At 44.6% G+C, this 22,117-nt stretch overlaps 4 protein-coding genes across 5 annotated transcripts; 2 read left to right on the plus strand and 2 right to left on the minus strand.

The window, feature by feature from the left end:
* Positions 1-1,322: 1,322 nt before the first annotated feature.
* On the plus strand, positions 1,323-2,881 carry LOC119136287 (protein Bouncer-like). The gene is made up of 3 exons (XM_037274651.1): positions 1,323-1,610; positions 2,259-2,411; positions 2,539-2,881. Exons 1-3 carry the CDS (start codon positions 1,556-1,558, stop codon positions 2,760-2,762), a joined length of 432 nt encoding a protein of 143 aa, XP_037130546.1. The 5' UTR covers positions 1,323-1,555; the 3' UTR covers positions 2,763-2,881.
* Positions 2,882-2,939: 58 nt separating this feature from the next.
* msh5 (mutS homolog 5) lies at positions 2,940-8,427 on the minus strand. The gene is given in 24 exon segments (XM_037273777.1): positions 2,940-3,116; positions 3,184-3,389; positions 3,459-3,605; positions 4,170-4,244; positions 4,353-4,502; positions 4,698-4,824; positions 4,896-5,014; positions 5,068-5,135; positions 5,215-5,302; positions 5,556-5,636; positions 5,715-5,824; positions 5,912-5,984; positions 6,058-6,186; positions 6,258-6,320; positions 6,391-6,529; positions 6,607-6,652; positions 6,730-6,812; positions 6,913-6,948; positions 7,024-7,133; positions 7,228-7,349; positions 7,600-7,653; positions 7,842-7,922; positions 8,099-8,248; positions 8,364-8,427. Coding segments are annotated over 24 exon segments (2,439 nt in total). The 3' UTR covers positions 2,940-2,998.
* A 480-nt stretch (positions 8,428-8,907) lies between these two features.
* On the minus strand, positions 8,908-10,731 carry LOC119136227 (SPRY domain-containing SOCS box protein 4). 2 transcript variants are annotated; one of them, XM_037274557.1, is made up of 3 exons: positions 10,527-10,731; positions 9,509-10,264; positions 8,908-9,438 (listed from the first exon to the last, which is right to left on the minus strand). In XM_037274557.1, exons 1-3 carry the CDS (start codon positions 10,567-10,569, stop codon positions 9,308-9,310), a joined length of 930 nt encoding a protein of 309 aa, XP_037130452.1. In that variant the 5' UTR covers positions 10,570-10,731; the 3' UTR covers positions 8,908-9,307. The 2 variants fall into 2 exon arrangements, with proteins under 2 accessions (XP_037130452.1, XP_037130450.1); XM_037274555.1 differs by having other exon boundaries at positions 9,509-10,267.
* Positions 10,732-11,317: 586 nt separating this feature from the next.
* fam171a1 (family with sequence similarity 171 member A1) lies at positions 11,318-21,773 on the plus strand. Its single transcript, XM_037274258.1, has 9 exons — positions 11,318-11,727; positions 13,299-13,526; positions 14,072-14,164; positions 15,060-15,218; positions 15,809-15,985; positions 18,150-18,266; positions 18,361-18,475; positions 18,683-18,800; positions 18,883-21,773. The coding sequence occupies exons 1-9, from the start codon at positions 11,625-11,627 to the stop codon at positions 20,350-20,352; spliced, it is 2,580 nt and encodes an 859-aa protein (XP_037130153.1). The 5' UTR covers positions 11,318-11,624; the 3' UTR covers positions 20,353-21,773.
* The last annotated feature ends 344 nt before the right edge of the window (positions 21,774-22,117 follow it).

A 22,117-nucleotide genomic window follows, 5' to 3' on the forward strand; every position in this document is an offset into this window, starting at 1 on the left:
GGGTTCAGTTTAAGAGGATCAGGCAGATTAGGTGCCAAATCAGTCTACATCTTATCTCAGGCGTACTATAATCTATCGTCTTTATCTGAGGAAACGGTTTCTTGGTCCAAAACGAGATGCTACGTCAAGGCTACACTCCTCTCACTCCACACCTACAGCCTGGCTATAAATACCTGCCGGGGCTCTGCATTCTTTAAATTCACAATGTCCGTCCATCTCTTTTTCCCTTTAGTGTGGTCAAGCGGGGTGTTCAAGAATTTCAATTATCGCTTGGATGGAAAAGAAGGATGGCATTTAAAAAGAGGGAGAGGGGGGGGGGAATTCCGATGAGGCTATTGAGTTTTCCCAGACGCAGCAGAAGCGGGGAAAAGCTTGGCCCTCCCGCTATCCTGACCTTTTCACGCTATGCTTTCTTTAAAAAATCCAGCAGGTGAAGCGCTTTACGCCGCCGCATGGAGTTTAATAGTCGCTTTAGGCTCAGGGAATGTTTTTTTTTCCCCTGCTGTTGAAGTGTACAAGTCATTTGCATGCCTCCAACCCGCTAGCGCGCAGCGGAGGCTTTTTGTGTGGGCAGGATGTGCTGAGATGCGATTCATTCTGCGGCAGCGCGAAGTTGCGAGCGCATCTTGCAACAAGCTGCCAGGCATTCACGCAACTCAAGTGATTCTCAGCGAGAGATGTGTGACACCACGGGACATTCAAGAATTCCCTTCTGATGATGCTGTTAAGATTTGTCATGTACTGGATCTCATTGTAAATATCTTATGCCCCGCCCACAAAAATTGTGGACATGCTGCTCTGAAAATACTTTTTACTTTCCCCCACATAACTACTTTATTTCTTTTTGTATGGAATTCTTCTACACCCACCATAGCAAATGTTTCCCAGCAGACTCCGTTTAATCGCTTCACATCAAATTTAAAGGCAGTAAAAATAAAATGGACTGACTGGACTTTTCAGCATTGGTTGCTTCTGCAATACTAACTTGAAAATGCTCCACCAGTTATGCAATCCAAGCAATGTAGTTTTCATGCGGCATTGTGAATCAAACTGTGTGTGTGTGTGTATTAAGCAGACGGACAGTAGGACGTAAGCCTCTTAACTTAGCGCTGACTCAGGACACATGCAGTTTTGCTGCTCTGAAACACACACACAAGCCGTGAAAAAAAAAAAAAAAGGTGTGATGGCGAGAAGCAACCAGGCTGAAAATGTTCATTTAATTTCGCCTACAACCGAGTGAGTTTGGTATAATGAGGGACAAGCTTTGGCGTCATCCTCCCCCTCATCCTCACGAAGCTTCAAATGTGTCATTTCTACTGTGTCGCACATGTTGGAAATGCTAATCAACCAAATGGCGATCATGATAATTAAGTAAAAGACAATATCTTTAATTTGATGGTCGGGTAGTAGGACATGTTTTTGTTTCGGGTATCCAGCACCTGATTAGTGGTGATGAGAAAACAGAGGCATCACTGACTACTAATCCAATTTGAAACTCTCCGCTCGACTTTGCCGCCGTCACAGTGGAAAGAACAGGAAAAGTATCCCGCAGACAATGAGAGGACTAATGTTTTTTGTTTTGGCAATTGTGATGTTCTCGTATGCTCAAGGTAAGACAACATCTGGAAATTAGTCATCAACAGGCCTCAAGTCACACAATTCTAGCGGGGCAGCCTGCTGGTTATATTAGTGTTAGTAAAATAACAGTTGTGTTTAATCCTATCGGAGAACTTTCATTTATGGTTACATACAGAAAGTCATTTTAAGTTCATTTGAATATAATTTTAAGTGCAAGTCTAGAGCAGACAGGGGGAAAATGTCAAATATTGGTTTCCAAATGTATTGATTAATTTACTCGGTCCAGATATTTATCAGATCTGTTAAGATTGTGATATTTCAAAGTTACAAACAATTAGTGTGTTATTGTTTTTGCCGAGACGGGGTAAAGCCCTTGCTCCAGCTAATGAGATGAAGACGGATGAGGACTTAACGGCAACTCATCTCACGAGCTCAAGTAGCCATTGAATGGCTTTACGCTCAAACGTAGAATTACTGACCGAGCGATATTGAAATGTATCTTCGATGATATTTAAAAAGGTTAGATTTATACCATAAAATTACACCAACACTGAATTTGGAATAAACTGTTCTGTCGCTGTTATGGAAAACCTGAATTAGCATCTGGAATAGAGTGAAATGTTTTGTTATGACCGTTACTTATGAGAGTTAATCAGAAAAGACTACCTGTGTGGGCTCAGGTGAGGAAAAGGAGGAGCTGGAGCAGATGTTGGAGAAAGAGGAGGAACTGCTGCAGTGTTTCCGTTGTGATCTGGGCTTCTGGGACACATGTTACACCACGGAAACCAACTGCAGCCTCGGGGAGCGATGCTTCACGGGCCGCGGGAAGGCAGGTAGGTGTCTTCTGTATAGTACTGGGAGAACTTTGGCATGGCGGAAGATGTACGACTGAGCAGTACTGCTCATCTGAAACAAAAAACAAGTATCAAATGTCATGTTTCAAATGTGTTTCCTCCTCAGTTGATGTTCTGGATGTAAAGACGCTCGGCTGTGTCAAAGCAGAGGAGTGCAACGTGGAGAGCAGCGTGGAGCTCTTCTCCAACAACACCGTCTTCACCATGACCAAATATTGTTGCGACACCCCTTTCTGCAATGCTGCGTTGAAATCATCAGCGGACACGCTTTTGTGGGTCGCTGTAGCGTTTTTGATATCCTGGAACGTCACGAGGGTCTCAACACACTGAGAAGCCAACGTTGATTGAATCTGTGTGTGCTGCCAATAGACTCTTCCCACATGGTGAAAATGACAACTCACCCGAGTGACGCATTTTTGCATGACCTGTTCCGAAATAAAGATACAAAAACAATTTTGCCAGATACATAGGTCTTAATTTAGTTTCGAACCACTATGTTGTCAAACAATGTGAACAGTTCCAACAAAAACATCCGAATTGGAAACTAAGTGACGCAGTAGGACACTTCAGGTGTTCAGCCTCTGTCCAGCAGAGGGCAGAACTTCCTCTTTCAAGAAGCGCTGCAAGTCCAGATTGTCATCATCCAGGTCCAGGCTCATAAATTTCTCCACCACGGTCGTGTATCTGTCAAACAACACACCTGGATGTCCACTCCACGATGCTTCTGGCTAAACAAAAGAATCGGACAAACCTATCGGCCTCCTCGTCTGATTTATCAATACGTTTGATGGCTTTTCCTGTCCTGTAGAGTTCTGACACTTCCACTCCTCTCTGTACAACCTCAACAGGCAAGCCAGCCAATCTGGCGACATTGGCAGCATAACTGGATTGGCAGATGCCTTCCTTCAATTGGTACAGAAACACCAGCTCATCCCCATCCACTGCCGTCTCAAGCGTCTGAAACATAAACATCATGTCCGCTCCAGGCTTCCATTTCAACAATGGAGTCAGAGCATCTGTTAGTACCAGAAGAGACAGCAGGTTGGAGGTGGGTAAGAGGCCCAGTTGCAGCAAACTGTGAAAATTAGTGGCCAGCAGGATGTGAGGAACATCAACCGGAGCTTTGTTCAGCCAATGAGAGATGGTTGCAGCCAGTAGGGACAAGCCGTCCACCTGTAAGAGCAAATAGTTCAAATCACCATGCAAAGCCTTGGAATGCACAGTCAAAACAATTCACCTTTAAAAACAGCATTATGCAAAGCCAGAATGTCCGATAAAAAGTCTACAGACGTATTCAGGTGTAAATGTTGCCTCCGAGACAGCTGCGGTTTTAGTTCATGGCGGTAATAAAGCGTTAAAGCTCCCATTTGTGTTGCCTCGGAAGCAGAACACACTCTTTTATGCAAAAACTGCCTCCTGCGCATCTTAGTGCAGATTTAAACAGTTCAGCCTGTGCGATCGGAACAACAAATGTCAAGCTCGTGGGGGATTTTCTAAATAAATAGGTTACAATGTGGCAACTGGGACGATACCATGAATTATTAACTAAATATCACCCTTTTGATCAAAACGGAGCATTATTATTCTTGAAAAATCCAAATTATGGATTGAATTTCATTCGATGATGCAAACGGTGTTGAATGTTGCACTTCGGCTGCAGCTCTGCGTTGAATAATACATGCCGGCTCGTTTTAGTGAGAATATTTCCCTATGCAAGAAGGCAAATATATTCCTTACGGTGTTAGTCCCTTTTCCAAATTCATCAATGAGCACTAATGAGTTGCCCGTGCTGCTGTGAAGTGTCTGGGACATCTGGAAAATAAAAAAAACGGTTTTTGTTTGTGGGCTGGGGAAATATTTTGAGAGTGGGTGCAATGACTTTTCATTTATTTTCCACAGTGAGAATGAATTGATACCAACCTGGTTGAGGTCAATCATGAAGGTACTGAGACCCACGGACACGGATTCTCGGCCCGGCATGCAGGTGAATATTCCGTCCACCAAGCCTATCTCCGCACCCTTGGCTGGCACGTCAGAGCCGACGTGAGCCATGAAGACGATCAGACCGACCTAGTGAAGACATGGGTTATCAACAAATGACGTAGTCTAAACATAACATCGCCATGTTGAGTCGAGGACTTTACAACATGAGCACTGTTTGAATGTACAGATAAAATTGTGATAGGGTTGATATGATTTGAGTAGGTTTTGTTCTATCTTAGCTTAAGCTCAAGATCCTTGAATTTTTTTTTTTTTTTTTTTTACCTGTTTGAGATAGATGCTCTTCCCAGATGAGTTGGGTCCTGTGATGATTTTGATCCTGCCCTGTGACTCAAGGCCCTCAAAGGAGTTAGCCACAAACACAGGAGAGCACACCTCCAACAACGGGTGTCTGGTGAGTAAAATAGCAGCCGTTTTGTTTTTCACAATACGATCATTTCAAAATATTTGATCAGTGCCAACCTGCCCTGATTGATCGATATTGCTTTGCGGCTGATTAGCTTGGGTGAGGTGTAGCCGTACTCCTGGGAGACTTTACTCAGCGACATTAGACAGTCCAGCTCGGCAGCCAGATCCAGAACCTTCACAACGTGAACAATCAGGAATGAAGACGTGTAACATATTGCATGACAACCTTATAGAGAGAGTCGCTCCTCTCCAAAATGGCGTTTTGTAGCTGATTCATGACAGCTGTTTCCATGTCTAGGAGAAAGACGGTTTATGATGAGAAGAGTATTTTATTCAGTAGTGTTCTGCTTTTTTTTTTTTTAGAGTAACCAACCTCTGATGTCACAGTGCAAATCTCCCATGAGCTCATCCACCTCTTTGGTCCTCTGGTTGCGGTAGTTCAAGTGATCTTCTGATAGAAACTAGCGCACATGTCACACACATGAAAACATTGATGTTTTTTCTTAGAAATGATTTGCCCCCTTTTAGTATTTAAGATCTGACATCCAATAAATTACAATTTCATCTGGGAACATCCTTTGACCAATTCCAACCTAATAGAGGTTGGACATAATAAGTGATGAGTCATCAATATCATCATAAGCGATTCTCCCATTTCTTCAAAGGTTTTTATCTTCTATAGCATTGGATCATAGATCATATTAATAAACCCACCATGAACTCAAGACCCTCGATCTCAAAATCTTGTTTCGTCACCATATTAGGCGGCCGCGGAACACAGAGCAAGAACCCGATCTGGTGGAAGAGATATGAATGAGTCGCATAAAAAAAGATTGTGGAAGATATTGTAAATGAGAAAGTAAAGAAGAAGACCAAAGGGATGTAGACGATGCAGCAGGAGGTGAATCTGCGATCCAGGTGCGCCAGCTCTCTTCTAGCAACATCCGACAGGAAGGTGGACAAGCCCGCCATTTGTCTTTTCTCTGACGGAGAAAAACAGCATAGAGTTGACTTCTTAGCCACTCTTATTAAATCCTTGTATATTGAAAACAATTTAATTTAATACTCACTTTCATCGATTGCCGGATCTATGTTTGGTTTGACGGTAAAGCGGTTCTCAACTACACTGTTTTCAAAGTCAACCTGTGTGCCAGCAACAGGAAATATTCGGCTTGTGACGTGTCACTTAAAAAAACGAGAACATCTCATCTGGTACCACGCGGCTGATGAGCGAAGCGATGTATTGGAGGTCATCAGAGAAGCGTTCGCTGATGTCCCGGAACAGTTGAATGGATTGAGGAAGGTGTCGTACTGTGTCTCTGATATAAACTGCATTGTGCACCGTCTAAAAAAAAAAAAAAATCACACAATCAGATCCAGAAAATGCTCGTTCATGATTGTACGAATTGATTTTACCTTGTAAAGACTCTGCCAATCTGTCACTTTGGTGTGTGAGAGAGACATCCTACGCAAAAGAGTCTACAACACAAAAAGCTTTTATGACAAGGTGAACAACCGCAGACGTAGCAAAAAGGGCACAAAAAAGTACCGGGATGTTTCTGATGTTACGTAGTGACGTCCGCAAAGTGTCCAGGTAGTCTGAATTCCGAGGCGACGTGAAGAAGCGGATCACTTCCTGTCGTCGGTTCAACACGGCGAGGTCAATCGTTGGCCGCAAGAACCACTGACTGGGATGGGAGGAGGACATTGTGATCTTAAACACTTCAATAAAATATATTTAAAAGTTAACCTAGCACATTCTCACCGGAGCAGTTTGGATCCAAACCTGCAACTGCAGCAGTTTAATAATCCTGCAAGGTACAATACAGATTAAAAGCATTATATAATATCCTTGGTCAGAAAAGTATCTGGGTCTTTCGTATTTTACCGTAAAGGCTGAATCCTTCTTTTTCACCCGAATGAAGTTTATACACAGATGGGTGAAGCTCTGATTTGAAGATCTGAAGAACACTGAAAAAATTATGTAAACAAAGGAAATAAAAATTTGAATGTGTATTGATCATCTAACGAATAGTCAACTGTTCGCTAATTTTACCATTGGCCCACTTACCTGTATGCTTCCCTGTCAATGTACAACACACCTTTACTGTGTTGGGGAAATATAAAAAACAATAGTCATAAAAAAAAAATGATGTTCTGCATTGATTTAGGCGTGCCTTACAGCGTGTAGGCACTGAAATGCAGGATGGGAACAGCAACACTGCTGTCTTCCAGCTCAACTCCCACTCTCCTCCTGTCCATGCATTTTAGAAGAGCGCCAAGTGCCCTCAGCTACGTCCAATCGGCACACAGACACACGCCAATTCATCAATTTAATAAAAGTGGCACTTGACGAGTTGGAATGAAGAATTAACAGCCGGCTCACCATGAGGGGGGAGTCAAAGGAGATACAGGAGGCGAGATAGGCCATCTTCTCTGATTCTGAAATGGAGGCGGGGAGGAAAGGCAGGTGGGCTGAAAGCAGCCTTGTCTTGCCCAGTTCCAGACCTGACAAAATAAAATACGTGCTTTAAATACTAATTTGTGACCATTAAGTAGGTATAATATGTGCACAAAATAATTTTCCTATCATTCTTGGACTGTAAATAGTGTGTTGGAGTTTCTAGTGAAGCTGAGATTTATATTTTTTGTTCATGGGAATGATGTTAAACCCACAAATGAGTATTTTTGTGACCGTTATTTCTATTTGATGGCCACAATTGAGTTTTTCGTGGCTTTTTGTGGTTGTACTACTTACCAAAGTCAAGATATGGATAAATAACCACCTCTGGTTTGTAGTCTGGATTTGACTCTGAAAAGAATTAAACAAAAACGCCTTACAAGTTATACAACAACATGTTTTATTGTTTATCACTCTTGCAGGCCGCTATCGTTGCCTTGACCACAGATACTGCTGGCCTGATACATCATGACAACATAACAAGCCCTCTGGCAAAGTCTCTCTGTCCTTGCCAAAACATTTTGTTCCCATGGACTCACCAAGTTGGATCAGGAAGCGGGTCATGCAACGCTCTTGCTTTGCACTGGTGATAATCACTTGAGGACAAATCTCCTGAATGACTAAATGGTTGAAGAATGATGTTAGACACAAAATGGCGGTTTTAGATGCCATTTTATCAAGCTAGCTAAACATCAAATTAACTTGGTGTGGTTGACCTTAGCCGTTTACAATGTACAATAAATTTATTTAGGGCTATTTAGGTGGAGAACAACTTCTAAATAAGGGTCAAATGTACCTCTGGCCAGAAGGTTTAACTCGTGGTTATCTGGAGTATCAACCATATAGTGGATTGATGAGTCTTTACTGTCATAGAAGCAGAGGCCCACTTGGTTCTGTTGCGCCAAAACGCTCAATAAAATCTAGGACGAACAAACGCCATTAAAGTCTGCGGTTACGTTTTAGTATAGTTTAATGTATGGGTAATAAACCTCGGATTCTTGGTCTTCCTCTGCTGAAGGCAAGGTGCTTCCTCCTGCTGTTTCTTCCATGGCTTCCATTACAGGTTTGAATATTGTGAAGATTGGAGAAATGTGATATTACGAAAGTTTTGGCTAGCAGGTTCATTAAGTTAGCCACGAAAGAAAACCGCCAAAAAGCGAACTTCACGCTTTGAAAACTAATTTAGGACAAAAATACTTATATCGAATTAATTTAACATCGATAACGTTCAGATAAAATGTTAGTAATATAGTAGAAAAAGCGAAAAAGTACTTATTGTTTGGCGGTGTGGCTAAGCTAGGAGCTAACGTTCAATTGTGTGTGTCGCAGGTACGGCGCAGTTTATACGTCTCAACGTGGTTATCCACATCAATGTAAGTAGAATTTTTTTCTTTTTTTTCAGATTTTTTTTCTTAATTACTATATCAAAAATAATTATTATAAAGGCAAATGGTTGTGTTTATAGAATACTCTATATTTCACTAATAGAGTAGCCAAAATTTTACCCAAGAGTACTTTTACTTTTAGAAAAATTCAGTGGAAACTACTGTAATTAGTGGCTTTTCTGAAATGGACAAGTACATGCAGAAACAGACAAGAGCAACGTTGGTTTATGGGTTATTTATTTTGTGCACACAAAAATAATTTTAACATTGGACACAACAGGACCAATTTCAATCTCAGATCAGTACAAAAACATTTATTCCATTTATTCCTATCGTAAACCACTGTAACATTATGTAAACACTGCACTTAAATATTGCTTAATAAAAACTACTTGAATAACGATTAAATTTACATTAATGTTGTTGCAAATTATACCTAAATAAGTGTTTGAAAATAAACATTTGTAATGATGATATGCAAATGTACTTATAAACACAACTGAACTGTACTCAACAAATGTCCTGTACCAGATCAAAACAAGTTTAAGCCAACTTTAAAAAATGTGAGTGATATTTCTATATCACAGATTTCACTTATTTCAAGGTTGTCTGGCAGTAAACTAGTGACTAGAAAGAACGTAGCGCTGAAGAACAGGTGGAAGAGGAAGCTTGTCCACTTGATTTTGCCTCTTTCGGCCCAAATGATGTTGAATGACGAGTCCACACAAAGCCATCAAGCCCGGGGGGTTGCCTGAGAAGAAGAAAAAGTTGTCATTTTAGTCGTCTCTATCTCTTTCCTGACCCGCAAAGAAAACACTCACGAGTGGCTCCGTTCAGGTATCGGAGTCGTATGCAGGCTCCTCCTCTCACGCTGCTCACGGCTGGGAATAGCGCCACACCACAGGGGAGGTCTTTGAACGCAACACCGAGGAAGTGACCATCAACGACAAATCCAAGAGTCCCTGCGTCTGCATCCAAGACCATGAGGATGCGTTCAGGAATGGGAAAAGGTGTATCTGGCACTTCCAGGCCTGATGGGCTAAGTTGGGAAGACCATGGCGGAATACTTTTAGTGCAACACATTCTCCTCTTTTGTGGGTACGCTCCACGACTTCGTCTGTCATGCCAGAGCTGATTGCTTTGGAGTTCCCAGCCCCACGACTGGGAGTCTGCCCCCACCAGAACATTATAGCCCGAAGCCTGCAGAGGACAGCTCTGCCTGGAGATGCCTAAAACGGCATGGCTTCCTCTATGGTTGGCATTCCACATCACCTCCCACACGTGAAGCCCGTCTTTGACCCCTGTATCTGCCCTCACCCCGTCGCTACTCAACTCCACGGGTAAACGCGTCGCTTCTTCCCTGTCGGCAGACAGCAGGAAATGAGGAGAGCAATGGAGCGAGCTCCAACGTGAGCGACTGTCTCTTGGAGGAACTGGGGAGGAGTTCAGAATGATCTTGAGGCGAGACGACGTCGGGATGGCCAGAGAAGAGAAAACAGAAGAGAAGGAAGATGAATGCTTCTTCGTCCTGTTATGGAACCATGTTGACAGTGAGAGACCCATCGGGATGAACAGATCTGTTGAGTGCCACCACAGAAAAAGAACATATTATTGTTGTACATGGCAATAATAATAATAGGAGTTATTATGTTCCACCAGAAATGAATATCTGTATTTCAGCTACCCTAAACAACCTTACAAAATTACATTTTTCCTCCTCTAAAACATATTAATTTATCATTATGAGGCTTCCATAAAAAGTAGGCAACTTTTCAATTTTTACGACATATTAATCAACAGCACAGAGCTAAATCAGAGTCATAATTGTTATAGTCTTACTTGTGATGCTGTCTTCCGTACGTCTGTGGGCCGTCCACCGCATATATTTGCGCTTAAGTCGCGTCCATTATATAGCACTCTTATCGGACGCGTCGTGCGTACGCGCACCGCGTTAACGTAAGCGCCGCCCGTGTTGTCAACGTTGTTTTGACGATCTCCGGAACAGGAACGCCGCTGTCCATCAACCCGCACTCGTCTGACGCCAAGGGATTGTTGTTTGGGGAATGACAGCTGCAACAACATACCGCTAACGTGTTCTATAATGGACGTAAACAAAAATGGTGAAACATAAGAAGAGGAGTAAACTCGGGCTTTTAATTAACAAAACGATAAAAATGAAATAAAACCCAAAGCGGCTCATTTTGTTCCCCAAGATGCGCATGCGCTGTTAGGTTTGGGTATTTTCCCTCAAATATAACTTACAGGCAGCGTGGTGATCAGCAGGGGTGCGCATGAATTTATTTTTATATTCTAAAAAGAGCAGTCTTAGTGTTTGGAATTTATTTTTTTCCCCAGACCCACCGTTGGAAGATTTAAGCCACATTTGGGCAAGGTTTATCTGGAACATATAGACCCAAAACTATACATATCCAAATCTACAAATAATTAATTATCATATCAAAACACAAATCGTCAGATCTACCATATAATCATAATAATAATGGAATAAATACACTTCAATTCCATGTTCAACAATATATTTAATTCACCCTGCAATACTGCATTCTACCAGCAAGTGGCGACAAAATTCCGTAAATACCTTCGAGGTTTCGAGTGCATGTAGCCGCCTGTTGGTGCTGTTTTTTGGGCATGTGGCTCTGAAGCTCAGGGCTGCCTCCCTCCCTGACTCTGGCTGGTCGATGAAAAAGAAAGCTAGGAAAAGAGGGGCTGTGGATCCGCCACGGGAGACAAGAAACGACTTTAATTTGGGACTGCTGATGCTGCTAAACATGGAGCGCCGCCGCCTTCACGGACTAATCGGGGCAAATACCGATGAGGGCGTTTGTTGAGTTTATTAAAGCCCAAAAGATTCGGCAGATACTTTGCTTCTTTTTTCCCCCTTTTTGTTTTTTTTAGCCGTTGATACTCCCATCTGCAATGATGCGGGCTGTGGAAGGAAAAGGGAGTTGGACCACCGTGCTTGTACTCTTCGTTATCGGATTGCTCGTTTCAGAAGGCTCCAGCAAAACCACGGAGGATGGTAAAGACTCACGCCGAACATCTCGGTCCACTTTGACCCGTCTTAAGAAAGCGAATTGCTCGTAGGCTAATGGTACTGCTAGCCTGGCGGGATGCTGATGGGACCCAAACTTAGCTAGCTGCATGTTAGCCGTGCTAACCGGAGGCTGGGGGAAACTTGTTCACAGTTTCTGCTTCATTTCCATCTTTGTGGTTATCACTTTTTCATTAAGCGCCACATTTAACCAGATTTACTTTGGTCTGTTTATCTATTGTATTTCCAGGCATTCAACCATATTGCCCAGAGCAGAGGGAGGTGACCTGCTGTTTATTCCGTGATCAATAGAAAGTCATATTTGCTGTCAAACCTTCACATTCACTCAATGGACAATTAAAAGTTGATTCAGTATATGGCCAGTTTGCAAAACAGGTGCAATTTCATCATCGGACAACCAATAACCTTTACAGAACTGTATCGGTTGTAATCGTGCAGCCAACACAAATTGTATGCTTTGTTGTTGAGTACAAAAGGCAGCTACTTCATTAATTGCATCTTGGGAATTAAAGACCGGCTTAAACTGAAAACCGATTAGTTCATTTGCCAGCTCTGTTTTTGAGCCTAAAAGTGTGAACGAGGCATGACACAACTGGGAAGTCTTTTTTTTTTTTATGCCCTTATCCTCCATATGGCGCTCAAGACGATAATGATATGAAGTGGGAAAGGTGTTTTGCTTTCTGGTTCTTCTGGCTTCCCATGACAGAGTGCAGAAGAGATGCTTAGCTTGTTTAACAATGATGTCACCCCCGCTGATTTATTGAATGAGAGCTGGGAGGGGTCTGTTGCATTTGTGAGTTCTTGCCTGTCATTCCAGGCTCTCCCACGGGAGTGTTTTTTAAAGTGAGTGCAGCTGGTACCCCTAACAACAGATCCCTGGGAGTGGAACAGGAAGTGAGGTCGTGACACGCACTGAGTTGCCGTTTGGAGTTTGCAGCGCTCTCTCTTTGTGCTCTCTTCTTTGCCTCTGCATTGCTCACATGAATGTCATAAAAGGGAAGCATGGAGTGCAAGGTCAATAAGTGGACACAAAGTTTACTCCAAACTTGCAGTGTTGAAGAACTTCACTTGAGTTTAACAAATATATGATTTGGAGCAGCTCTGTTTTCAAGCCCAGCGTGCACGGGAGTTGAACTCCCACAAACATTGTGGTTGCTAGTCGAGCGTGGGATCTTGGAGCGGGGGTGGGGCATTCGTCCAGGGTTTGTGGGCATATTGCTGAAGGTGAGCTCAGAAGGAACAGACAAAGTTCAGATGTGTTTTAGTTTGGGGGGAAGGGGGCGCATGATTAGGTTCAAGGAGTGGAAAGATCTTGCACGGTTTACCGTGAGTGTTTTTCAGGTTGGTGGTCCATGTTTGATGAAGGGAAGCGGTCCATTGTTTATGAGGGGAAGTTGCATTGGTAGGACTCCAGGAAGTTGTCACCAGGTTGAGATGTGGAATGCGTTCTCTGCAGACCGGAGCCAAAGGGCAGGACAACAAAGCAAACCTCCGAAGAGGAGCCATCATCTCAATAGTCTTCTCTCTTTTATTCACAGAGGTGACTCTGAAGGTCCACCTGAGCGACGCCAGCACTCACCAGCCTTTGGCAGGAGCATCCATTCAGCTCTTTGCCAACCACACTTTGGTAACCACGGAAACCTCACTGGCAGACGGCAACGCCTTCCTGCGCTTCCCATACCGCCTGGGGACCCCTCTGGTCATCACCGCAACCAAAAACGGATACGTGCCAAACTCTGTGCCGTGGACGCCTTCCCGACTACCTGGTAACTGATCAGTCCAATCGCTCGCCTCTTTGTGAATGTGTGAAATGGTTCGCGCCAGGTGTGTGAGCTAATCAATGGCCCCCCGCTCCATTACTAATTTATTACGCTCCCTGCCAAAAAGCTAGCGAAGGGGGGTCCTGCTTAAACCTCCCTTTCACAAACACACGCTCATCTCCCAAAGGGGCCGCCGTGCCATAGTGTGTGTGAGTTACAGTGCTTTATGATGACGAGGGGTGTGTGTGTGTCGGGGTGGGGGGGGGGGGTTATAAGCCAACGGGAACGCCAGCCAATTGGATTATCACGCTTACCAGTTCGGAACAATGGAGGAGTGAAAGGAAGGAAGGGAGAGTAACGAAAGAAGTCTGCCGGCCGGGTCAGGCTTGCCGCTGACAGGGAGCCGACTTTATTAAAAATGTATAAAGATGACTTGAATGTCTGATAGTCATCAGTGAGTTATATAGTCAGGTAAAAAGCCGGATTGTTTCCACCGCTCAATTGAATTTACACGGTTAATGCATTGTGTACACTTGTTTTGTGTCTTGCAGTTTTTTCTTCCATTAGCCTGACTCTTCTACCAGAGAGAGCCGCCACACTCACAGTCTATGACGATGTGGTGGAGATCGTGTCGAATTTCCAAGGTAATTTTTTTTTTAGTTTGTGGAGCAACCTGAAGTCTTGTTGAGTGTAAATAAAGTAGCATCTGGGAAACACAAATTAAAATAATGTCGTTATCGGCCGGCCCCTTTGAACATGTGCGTGATTGTATTAGAAGAGGCTTTTTCAATCAGACAAGATTAAATTAGTTGTCTTTTGTTTGTCGTCTGTTTTTTTATTTCGGCGACCGACAAGGGGGAGTCGTTTAAAGCACGCGCTTCACAGACGCACGATAAATATACGCACGGCGTTCACGTGTAAACTGTCCCGTCTGACACACTTCTAAATGTTTGTCTCGACCAGGCGAGCCCCAGGGAGAGATAAACCTTGGCGTGTGGCACGAGGGAGGGTTGGGACAAAAGAATGAAATGGAAGGCGGGGTAGAAGGGGAAGATGATCCAATCTGTGCTGGAAAGTGGGGATATGGGTGGAGCACTTTGAGAAAAGGGGGGGATGGGGAAAGTGTCCGACAGAAGGAGGAACATGAGGTGAAGGGAAAAGTGGGAGAGAAAAAAGAAGTTGAGGAAGAGAAACGGGGGTCGTTTTAAATACCAGACCAGGTCACAGATTGCTTTATTGTCGGAGTTATCATTATTATATTCATTTCAATCCACTCGCACTCATCCGCAGCTGGATGCGTGCGCTCACGGCTCAGGAATGTCGAGTCGGACCGCAATGATATCACTTTGCCAAGCCAGACAGCAGTGTAGTATTTCTCCTATTTGTGGAACCTTATTGATATTTAGATGCCAGACATGGCGACGGGACAATTCATTGCGATTGCGTAATATCAAGGCCCGGGTTTAAAAGAAAAAAAAACAATCTGTGTTTAATCTAGCTTGGTGCATGACATCTGCATTTCTGTCCCCCCCCTCCAAGGTTTGAGACGCCAGGCCAGTGTTCATTTCCAGCGCCGAGCTTTGACGCTTCCGGTCGACACGTCCTACGCCAACCTGACCGCGCTTCTGACTGTGGCCGACTCGCCCTCGCACATCCGGCACTTTCCGTACCTGCAGGTTCCCGCCGACAACGGCACAGGTAGCTGCCACAGACAGACTGCCGAGTGGGAGTTGAGCTAGGGAGGATGGAAGAGCGGCGAGATAGTATCTCGTCAGAAAGGCAGGCCCCTCTCTCTCGTCTATATGACGTTGCAGAAAGACAATAAACCCCTGTGTGCGTGCTTCGTTTTATCCGAAGCCATTTACATTCTTTCCATTTTCGATTACCCGCCAAAAAACAAAGTGGCTGGGATTGAATGTGTGGAGTCTGAAAATACATTCGGAATGTGTCTTTGGGAGTGACTGTTTGATACAAATATGAACCAGACATTTTTTTTTTTATTCATGTCATTCGCTCGTAGTCGACTAAATGACATGTTGCAAAGATTGAATCGAGGCAAATGGCTTTCCTTAAGAAAAAGAAAAAAAAAAAGCCAAATGTTTGCTTCTTGCTCCTTCAGCTTGAATAGCCTCAAAAGAGCCTCCCTTTGTGACACTCCCATTTTTTTTTTTTCACTCTTCGCCTCCTTTCCTGCCCTTCCCTTGTTTTCTTTCCTGTCTGTCTTACCCCTCCTGACATCCACGCTGCTTGATGTTACTAACCCCCCCTACCTCTTCCTCGCCTCACAGGAACAGAGAAGCCGTTGGAGCTGACTCCCGTGGCGGCCGTCTCCGTCCACCTTTTGGCCAGCGACGGGCTGGAGCTGCAGGTGGATGAGCCAATCACGGTGTCCGTCCCGCTGCCCGCAGACAGTGGCCTGAAGGAAAATGATCACGTCCCAGCTTGGAGATTTGACCCACGTTTGGGTACGTACTAACAGAAACACACACCCGCGCCAGGCAGCGTTCTGCTCGTCCAAGCAGGAGCTCGGATGTCCAGTATGGATTTTTGTCGAAATAAATACCCGCATCCTTTCTGAAAGCAGGAAAAAGGTGAATATTTTGAGATGAGAAATTAAGGCAGTTTGTCTGATTGCGCAAGGCAAGTTCATGCAGACCCAAACCCATTAAAATCTACAGAGGTGGATGCATAGTGCTACTCAGCAAGTAGGCCTGGCTGGGGCATTTATTTACTCAACTGCAGATGGGGAGCGGGAGGCCTTTATTTGTACAATTTATGTCAAGTGGAACGTCATCGAAAACAAAAGGGGCTTTTTTTTTTTTCGGAGAAATTCAGCGAAACAGCAAGAACTCGAGCAGACCGGGGCGAACAACTCACGTGGCTTACCCAGAACTTAAGCATGGCTGCACGGAACTCTCGTAAAATCAAATTGTCACCAAAAAAGGTCTAGTGTAGGCAGCCTGCGAGAAAAGCACAACACATTTTAATTTAGCTGGGAGTCTATTTGCGAGCTTTTCTGCTGCTGTTTTGGTCAGCAACAGGATTCAAATGTGCTCATCCGCATTGCACATTTTTCCTGGGTGAATCATATCTCAAGGCACCTCCATGCGATATTGTTTTTGATATTATCTCTGGGCTTCTCGTGGCTTTTTATCTTCAAACATCCAGCGCTTCAAAAGAGGCTTTTGTTCGAATGTCAAAGAACACATGCCACGTTTGTAGCCTACGCACATGCTCGCAGTATTTCCACAACAGAAGCCATCCCAAGACCCCTCTGCGGGCTACATCCCTCGTTCCCCGGCAACCGCACCAAAATAAATAACAAAACAAGAGTCACTTGACACCTGATTGAATTTCGCCGCGCAACTATGCGTTGCCTGTTCGTGGCGATGCTTGTAATGAGGACACAAAGTGGTCGCAAACGTTTGAGACGGTTGGAGGAATACATAAGCACACAATCACTCGAAAACCTGTTTGTGTTACGCTGCAGACAAGCCCGTGTGTATTAATAGATCAGGCAAGCGTGCACTTAGCTGACCATGTGTTGAAAGCAAACATGGCCGCATGAATTTTTGATATTAACCAAGTGAGACACGCAGGGAAGCCTCCCCCTGTGGAAACGATTCAGACAGAACCAGGGTGAGTGTGGGCAGGGCTGGTCACATGATGCAGTGATTGCTGCTGTGTGTGTGTGTGTGTGTGTGTGTGTGTATGTGTGTGTGTGTGTGTGTGTGTGTGTGTGTGTTTTGCTGGAGGTGCTGAGTCACACGGTATCTCCCTTTTCTTCTTGTTATTATCTCTACTTCCATTTGTACCCTGTTGTTTCCTGTTGGTGGTGTGTTTTTTTTTTGCCATACATTTGTCTATCCTCTTTGGTTTCCTCTCGAGATCAGTGAGTGCTCGAGGTTGCTAATATGCCAGCAAACAAAAGAATAAGGGTCAACCTCCATCGTGTTGTCCTTGACATTCACGGGAAGTTGCATGTGAATGTTTCCTCTCCTCCCAGCAGCCAGCCAGCCAGTCAGTCAATCTGTGTTTTGTACGTTTTGGTTGTGGCACTGCCAAGATTGCAGCTCATTGTTGCCCCTTCTTTTTTTTTTTTTTTTTTCCACCATCAGGTTCATCCTGTCTTTCAAGTGGCTCGGTAGAATATCCTGCAAATTACGGTTACAGTGGAAAAAAACATGGGCAGTGGGGCTGTAAATATTTTAGAAAAAATAGTTGCTGCAAGAATGAAGTCGTAACATTTTTAACAAGTGAATGACTCAATTCTCTTCCCAAATTGCCTGCTTGGCAAAATCCCCAACAGTTCTTATTTAAATGGTCATACCTTAATTTTGTCAAATTTAAGCAGCAAATTAATCGAAGTGTTCTTTTTTTTCTTCTTCTAACGTAGGAACTCAGGTTTATATGCTTGAGTGAGCGTGACAAAGCCAGAGTTTGACTTTTAGTGCAATACTGCCCCCTTGTGGACAAATAGTGCCACAGCCATGAGTGAGCGTTTTCTTGCATCTACTCTCACATTTGAGTATTAGTACTTGAAACGTGTAAATGAATCTTTTTGGTCTTAAAGATGATTCCAGGAACTGATGATAAAATATTTTTCTAAGATGTGTTCATGTGTTTCAGGTTCCTGGATAAAGAGTAGTTGGGGCCACGTTCAGAGGGTGGACCACCAGCTCGTTCTCACCTACATTGCTCCTCAATTGGGATACTGGGTGGCCGCCATGTTGCCTCCTCAGTCAGGTAAGATTCTCTTGACCTCAAATGACTAGAATTTATTCGTTTAGGAACAATTTATTGTGGATTTGTTGTTTTTAATTTCATGTCCTTCCAACAGGTCTGCTGGGTATGAAAGACATCAGCATGTACCACACGATGTTTCTGCTGGCCATTCTTGGAGGCATGGCACTCATTCTTCTGTGTTTGCTCTGCGTCCTCCTCTACTACTGCAGGTACGTCATCTGAACCTCTGCACTTTAAAAAAAAAAAAAATTCTAATGTGGTTGTTGCTCAACAATGTTGTTTGTGTCAGGGAGCGACATTATCCATAATATCCATTTTTATTTAAAAAAACAAACAAAAAAAAACTCAAGTTAGACTCCAATTAATAATTAACTAATATTCACAGAATACTGGTTTTCTTTGTTTGTGTCGAGCAGACGTCGTTGCTTGAAGCCCCGTAGCTCTCACCGTAAGCTCACCTTGTCCTCCGGTCTGGACAGCAGCAAGAGGGACCAAGCCACCTCCATGTCCCACCTCAACCTCATCAGCAACGAGGTTGCTATTCGGACATCTCATGTACAAAACGACGTATTGTCTTTCTCATGTATAGCTAGTGTTATGATCTTTTTCTGCTCAGGTGCAACTGGAGCTCGTTTCCACGGCGACCGAGCCCGACATGACCACGCCGATGCTGAAGCCGTCCTCTTACGAGCGCGGAGACGACCGCCGCCCGCACGCCTTGATGCAGCACAACAAACACAGCCGCTCTTCGCTGGGCAACAGCCAGCACGGCTCTTCCCTCGGCAACCTGACGCCTCGCAGCAGAGACTACCGTCAGTCCGCGGAGACTATGCAGTTGAAGTCGGCCATGTCGTGCGGGGCCGAGCGAGGCTACCGCCAGTCCTACGTCTCGGTGTGCTCGTCCGGCAACCACATGTCCGACGGGCTATCGCCATCCAAGCACGGACAGTTGTCAGAACATCAGCTGAGCGGGATTGTCATCTCCCCTTCTTCGCCCCCTCGCTCCCCTTCCAGAGGGGAGGGAAGTGACCTCAGGGCCCCTGATTACCTCCTCTCCCGCTCTGTCGACAATTTAGAGCGACCCCCTTCGCTCGTCCGGCCCGGCCAGCTACTGTGCTGCGCATCCGTGGACCTGCTGAGCGGTGGAGAAAGCTACCCGAGGGTACGGCCCACCCTGGTCATTCCCGCTCACTACATGCGCCTGCCTGGGGAGCACCCCCTGTCAGGTCAGGCCCTCCTACTGCAGGCAGACGAGCAGAGTGACCTGGAGACCATCCAGGCCGAGCTCAATGCCTCGCAATCCTCGGGACAAAGCCCCAAAGACTGCGTCCCGCGTCCTGACGAGCAAGGTGAAGGAGAGAAGCTGGTGTCCATTCCAGGAGCGCTCGGAGAAACGGGTCTGGTGGAAATAAACAGCGAAGACACCCTCTTGGCGGAAAAGACTTTGATGGAGCTCAGAGGAGGCAAGCCTCTGCCACACCCGCGAGCCTGGTTCGTCTCGCTGGAGGGCCGCTCCAATGCGCACATCCGACACTCCTACATTGACCTCCAGCGGGCCGGTTGCCACGGCAACGCCACGAGCGCGCCAGGCCCGCAAGGCGGCGGGCGGAGGCACGGCAGCGGCACCGACGCCAGCTTGGACTCCGGCGTGGACCTCAACGAGCCCCGAGCGGGTCGCAGGGGACGGGATGTGGGGCAGGAGGACCGGCAGGTGGAGAAAGAGGGGTCCAAAAGCACAACGCCAACCACGGCCTTCACAAAACTGGTGTATGTGGACGATCTGGACGGGGCTGGCAGCAAGGACACCCTCAATTACATCTCCCAGGACAGCAACTTGGGGTCCGTCCACTCCGTCAAGGAAGAAGCAGAGAGCGTCCAAATCCACACAGAACCCCCATCGGTTTCCTCCTCCTCCCCCGCTTCTCCTCCCCTGACGCCACCTGACAGCGTGACTGTCAAAAACGATCGTACGCGGCTGTCCGCCTCCCCCAAGCATGATGCACCACCTGAAGATGGAGAGGAAGAAAAGAAGAGCCCCTGGCAGAAGAGGGAAGAGCGCCCCCTGCTGGCTTTCAATTTGAAGTAAATTCTCAGGTGGGAAGGATGTGCCCGTTGAACATTTATATAGCACTGACATATATCGCACCACTCACAAAAAGTTTGGGATATTGGTGAAATGTCAGGATTAATCGAAAGTGGATTATGACTTTCATCTGACCTTCTTTATGAATGATGAATACGCATTAAGTTGAGAAGAGGTCAAAGTGACTTTCACCCAAAAAGCTGGTAACTTTTTTGTGAGCGATGGACTGCAGCACTGGGATCCATCAACCGAAGGGACAACGCTGAACTTTTATAAACTTTTATGTCCTTTTCTATGAAATGACCACTGTCATCCTCCTCATCTACGTAACGACGCCACTAGGAGGCGCAATGTACACATTGCCTGAAGGACTCTGGAGTTTTTTTTTTTGTTTTTTTTTAAGTCAAAACAAATATATGCCTTTTTTTTTTAAAGAGCTGTAGTACAGCCAAATAGATGATTATCACAAACGAAGGACAACAGGAAGCTTTTTCCTTAAGCCATATTGGCCTCGGACCACTGACGGTCAAAGCACTGTCGTGTAATCAGACAATGTGACACAGCACCCACTTGGATGGAATACCACGACGAGTTATGCCTCCAGTAAACGATACTGACTAATACTATGAAGGGTTTTTGTACGAGTTGAATCACTGACTGGCTATGCATCACTTTTATGCGCCTGCTTGAGATGCCTTTTTTTTTTTGTGTCTATTTTGGTTGCCAACGTGAAGTATTTTAACCCGATGAGGCTACTTCCTCTTCAAATATGTTAAGGGCTTTTCTTCTTCGTCTGCCTTATTCTGTGGTTTTTAGTTTACGTATCGTTATTTGAACTGAAACCAAACCGTTATCGTTTGCAGTATTTTCCCCCCCTTTTGTTCCCGATTTTTCCAAGTGCCTTTTTCTTAAAATGCACATTTCCAGAAGTGATCACCGTGTTTGTTTCTCACCTTCTTTTGCCTTTTTCCTTCTCTACCTCAGCTGTTGTTCTCGTTCCCGCTTGTGACCAAAAGTATGCAGTTAAATGTTTTCACTACACTGCGCACAGCTCACAATATTCCGCAAGCACATCGAGAAGCACTGAGATGGTTTGCGGCATAGCAGGGAATGAATAAGAAAAGTGTCAAAGTAACAGGTTGAGCATTTAGAGTGTGGACATTTGTCTCAAAATGTGCTTTTCAGAGTGATGCATGTTTTTTTATGGCCTACTGTATCTATATAAGAGTGCCGGGAAATAATCAAATCCACTCTGGATTTATATAGTCATAACAATCATATTTTTGGTTTTGTTTCTTTCCTATCGCAAATCATGTAAGTTTGTGTTCGGGTAAGCGTTTGAGCAGTGGCAGTACCACTCGTGTGTACATTGATCGTTTGCATTATATATTTGAAGTTATTCTGAATAAACAACCAGACTGGAACAAGTTGTGTCTGGGATTTTATGAGCCAGCTATTTGTAAGTCTTTGGATATTCATTAAAAGACTGACATTTGGACAATAACAGTGGGACGACAAGATATTGATATTAACATTTTTAAATTGACGTCAGGGTATTTAATTTGATTAGGTGTGCAGTTTAAGTGGATAATGAAACTCTAGCCAAGCATTTGTAATTCTGCACACATAACCTCTTAAAATGTTTAAAATGACGCCTGTTCTTTTTTGTTGTTGTTGTCTTATAATAATTAATGTATTTTAGAATGTATACCAACGTGAAATAATCCATTAGAATGAGCCAAGGGTACCTAATATTGCGACCTGCCCG

Source organism: Syngnathus acus, chromosome 16 (assembly GCF_901709675.1).
Source record: "Syngnathus acus chromosome 16, fSynAcu1.2, whole genome shotgun sequence".
Taxonomy (NCBI): Eukaryota; Metazoa; Chordata; class Actinopteri; order Syngnathiformes; family Syngnathidae; genus Syngnathus; species Syngnathus acus.

Bases quoted from the DNA above. Each gene is read 5' to 3' on its own strand.
- LOC119136287 (XM_037274651.1), top strand. From the start codon at position 1,556: ATGAGAGGACTAATGTTTTTTGTTTTGGCAATTGTGATGTTCTCGTAT. The intron at 1,611-2,258 runs GTAAGACAACAT...GTGTGGGCTCAG, and splicing joins GATGTTCTCGTATGCTCAAG to GTGAGGAAAAGGAGGAGCTG. The intron at 2,412-2,538 runs GTAGGTGTCTTC...TTTCCTCCTCAG, and splicing joins CACGGGCCGCGGGAAGGCAG to TTGATGTTCTGGATGTAAAG.
- LOC119136227 (XM_037274555.1), bottom strand. From the start codon at position 10,569: ATGCGGTGGACGGCCCACAGACGTACGGAAGACAGCATCACAA. The intron at 10,268-10,526 runs GTAAGACTATAA...GGTGGCACTCAA, and splicing joins TACGGAAGACAGCATCACAA to CAGATCTGTTCATCCCGATG. The intron at 9,439-9,508 runs GTGAGTGTTTTC...TCTTCTTCTCAG, and splicing joins ATACCTGAACGGAGCCACTC to GCAACCCCCCGGGCTTGATG.
- fam171a1 (XM_037274258.1), top strand. From the start codon at position 11,625: ATGATGCGGGCTGTGGAAGGAAAAGGGAGTTGGACCACCGTGCTTGTA. The intron at 15,986-18,149 runs GTACGTACTAAC...CATGTGTTTCAG, and splicing joins GAGATTTGACCCACGTTTGG to GTTCCTGGATAAAGAGTAGT. The intron at 18,801-18,882 runs GTTGCTATTCGG...TTTTCTGCTCAG, and splicing joins TCAACCTCATCAGCAACGAG to GTGCAACTGGAGCTCGTTTC.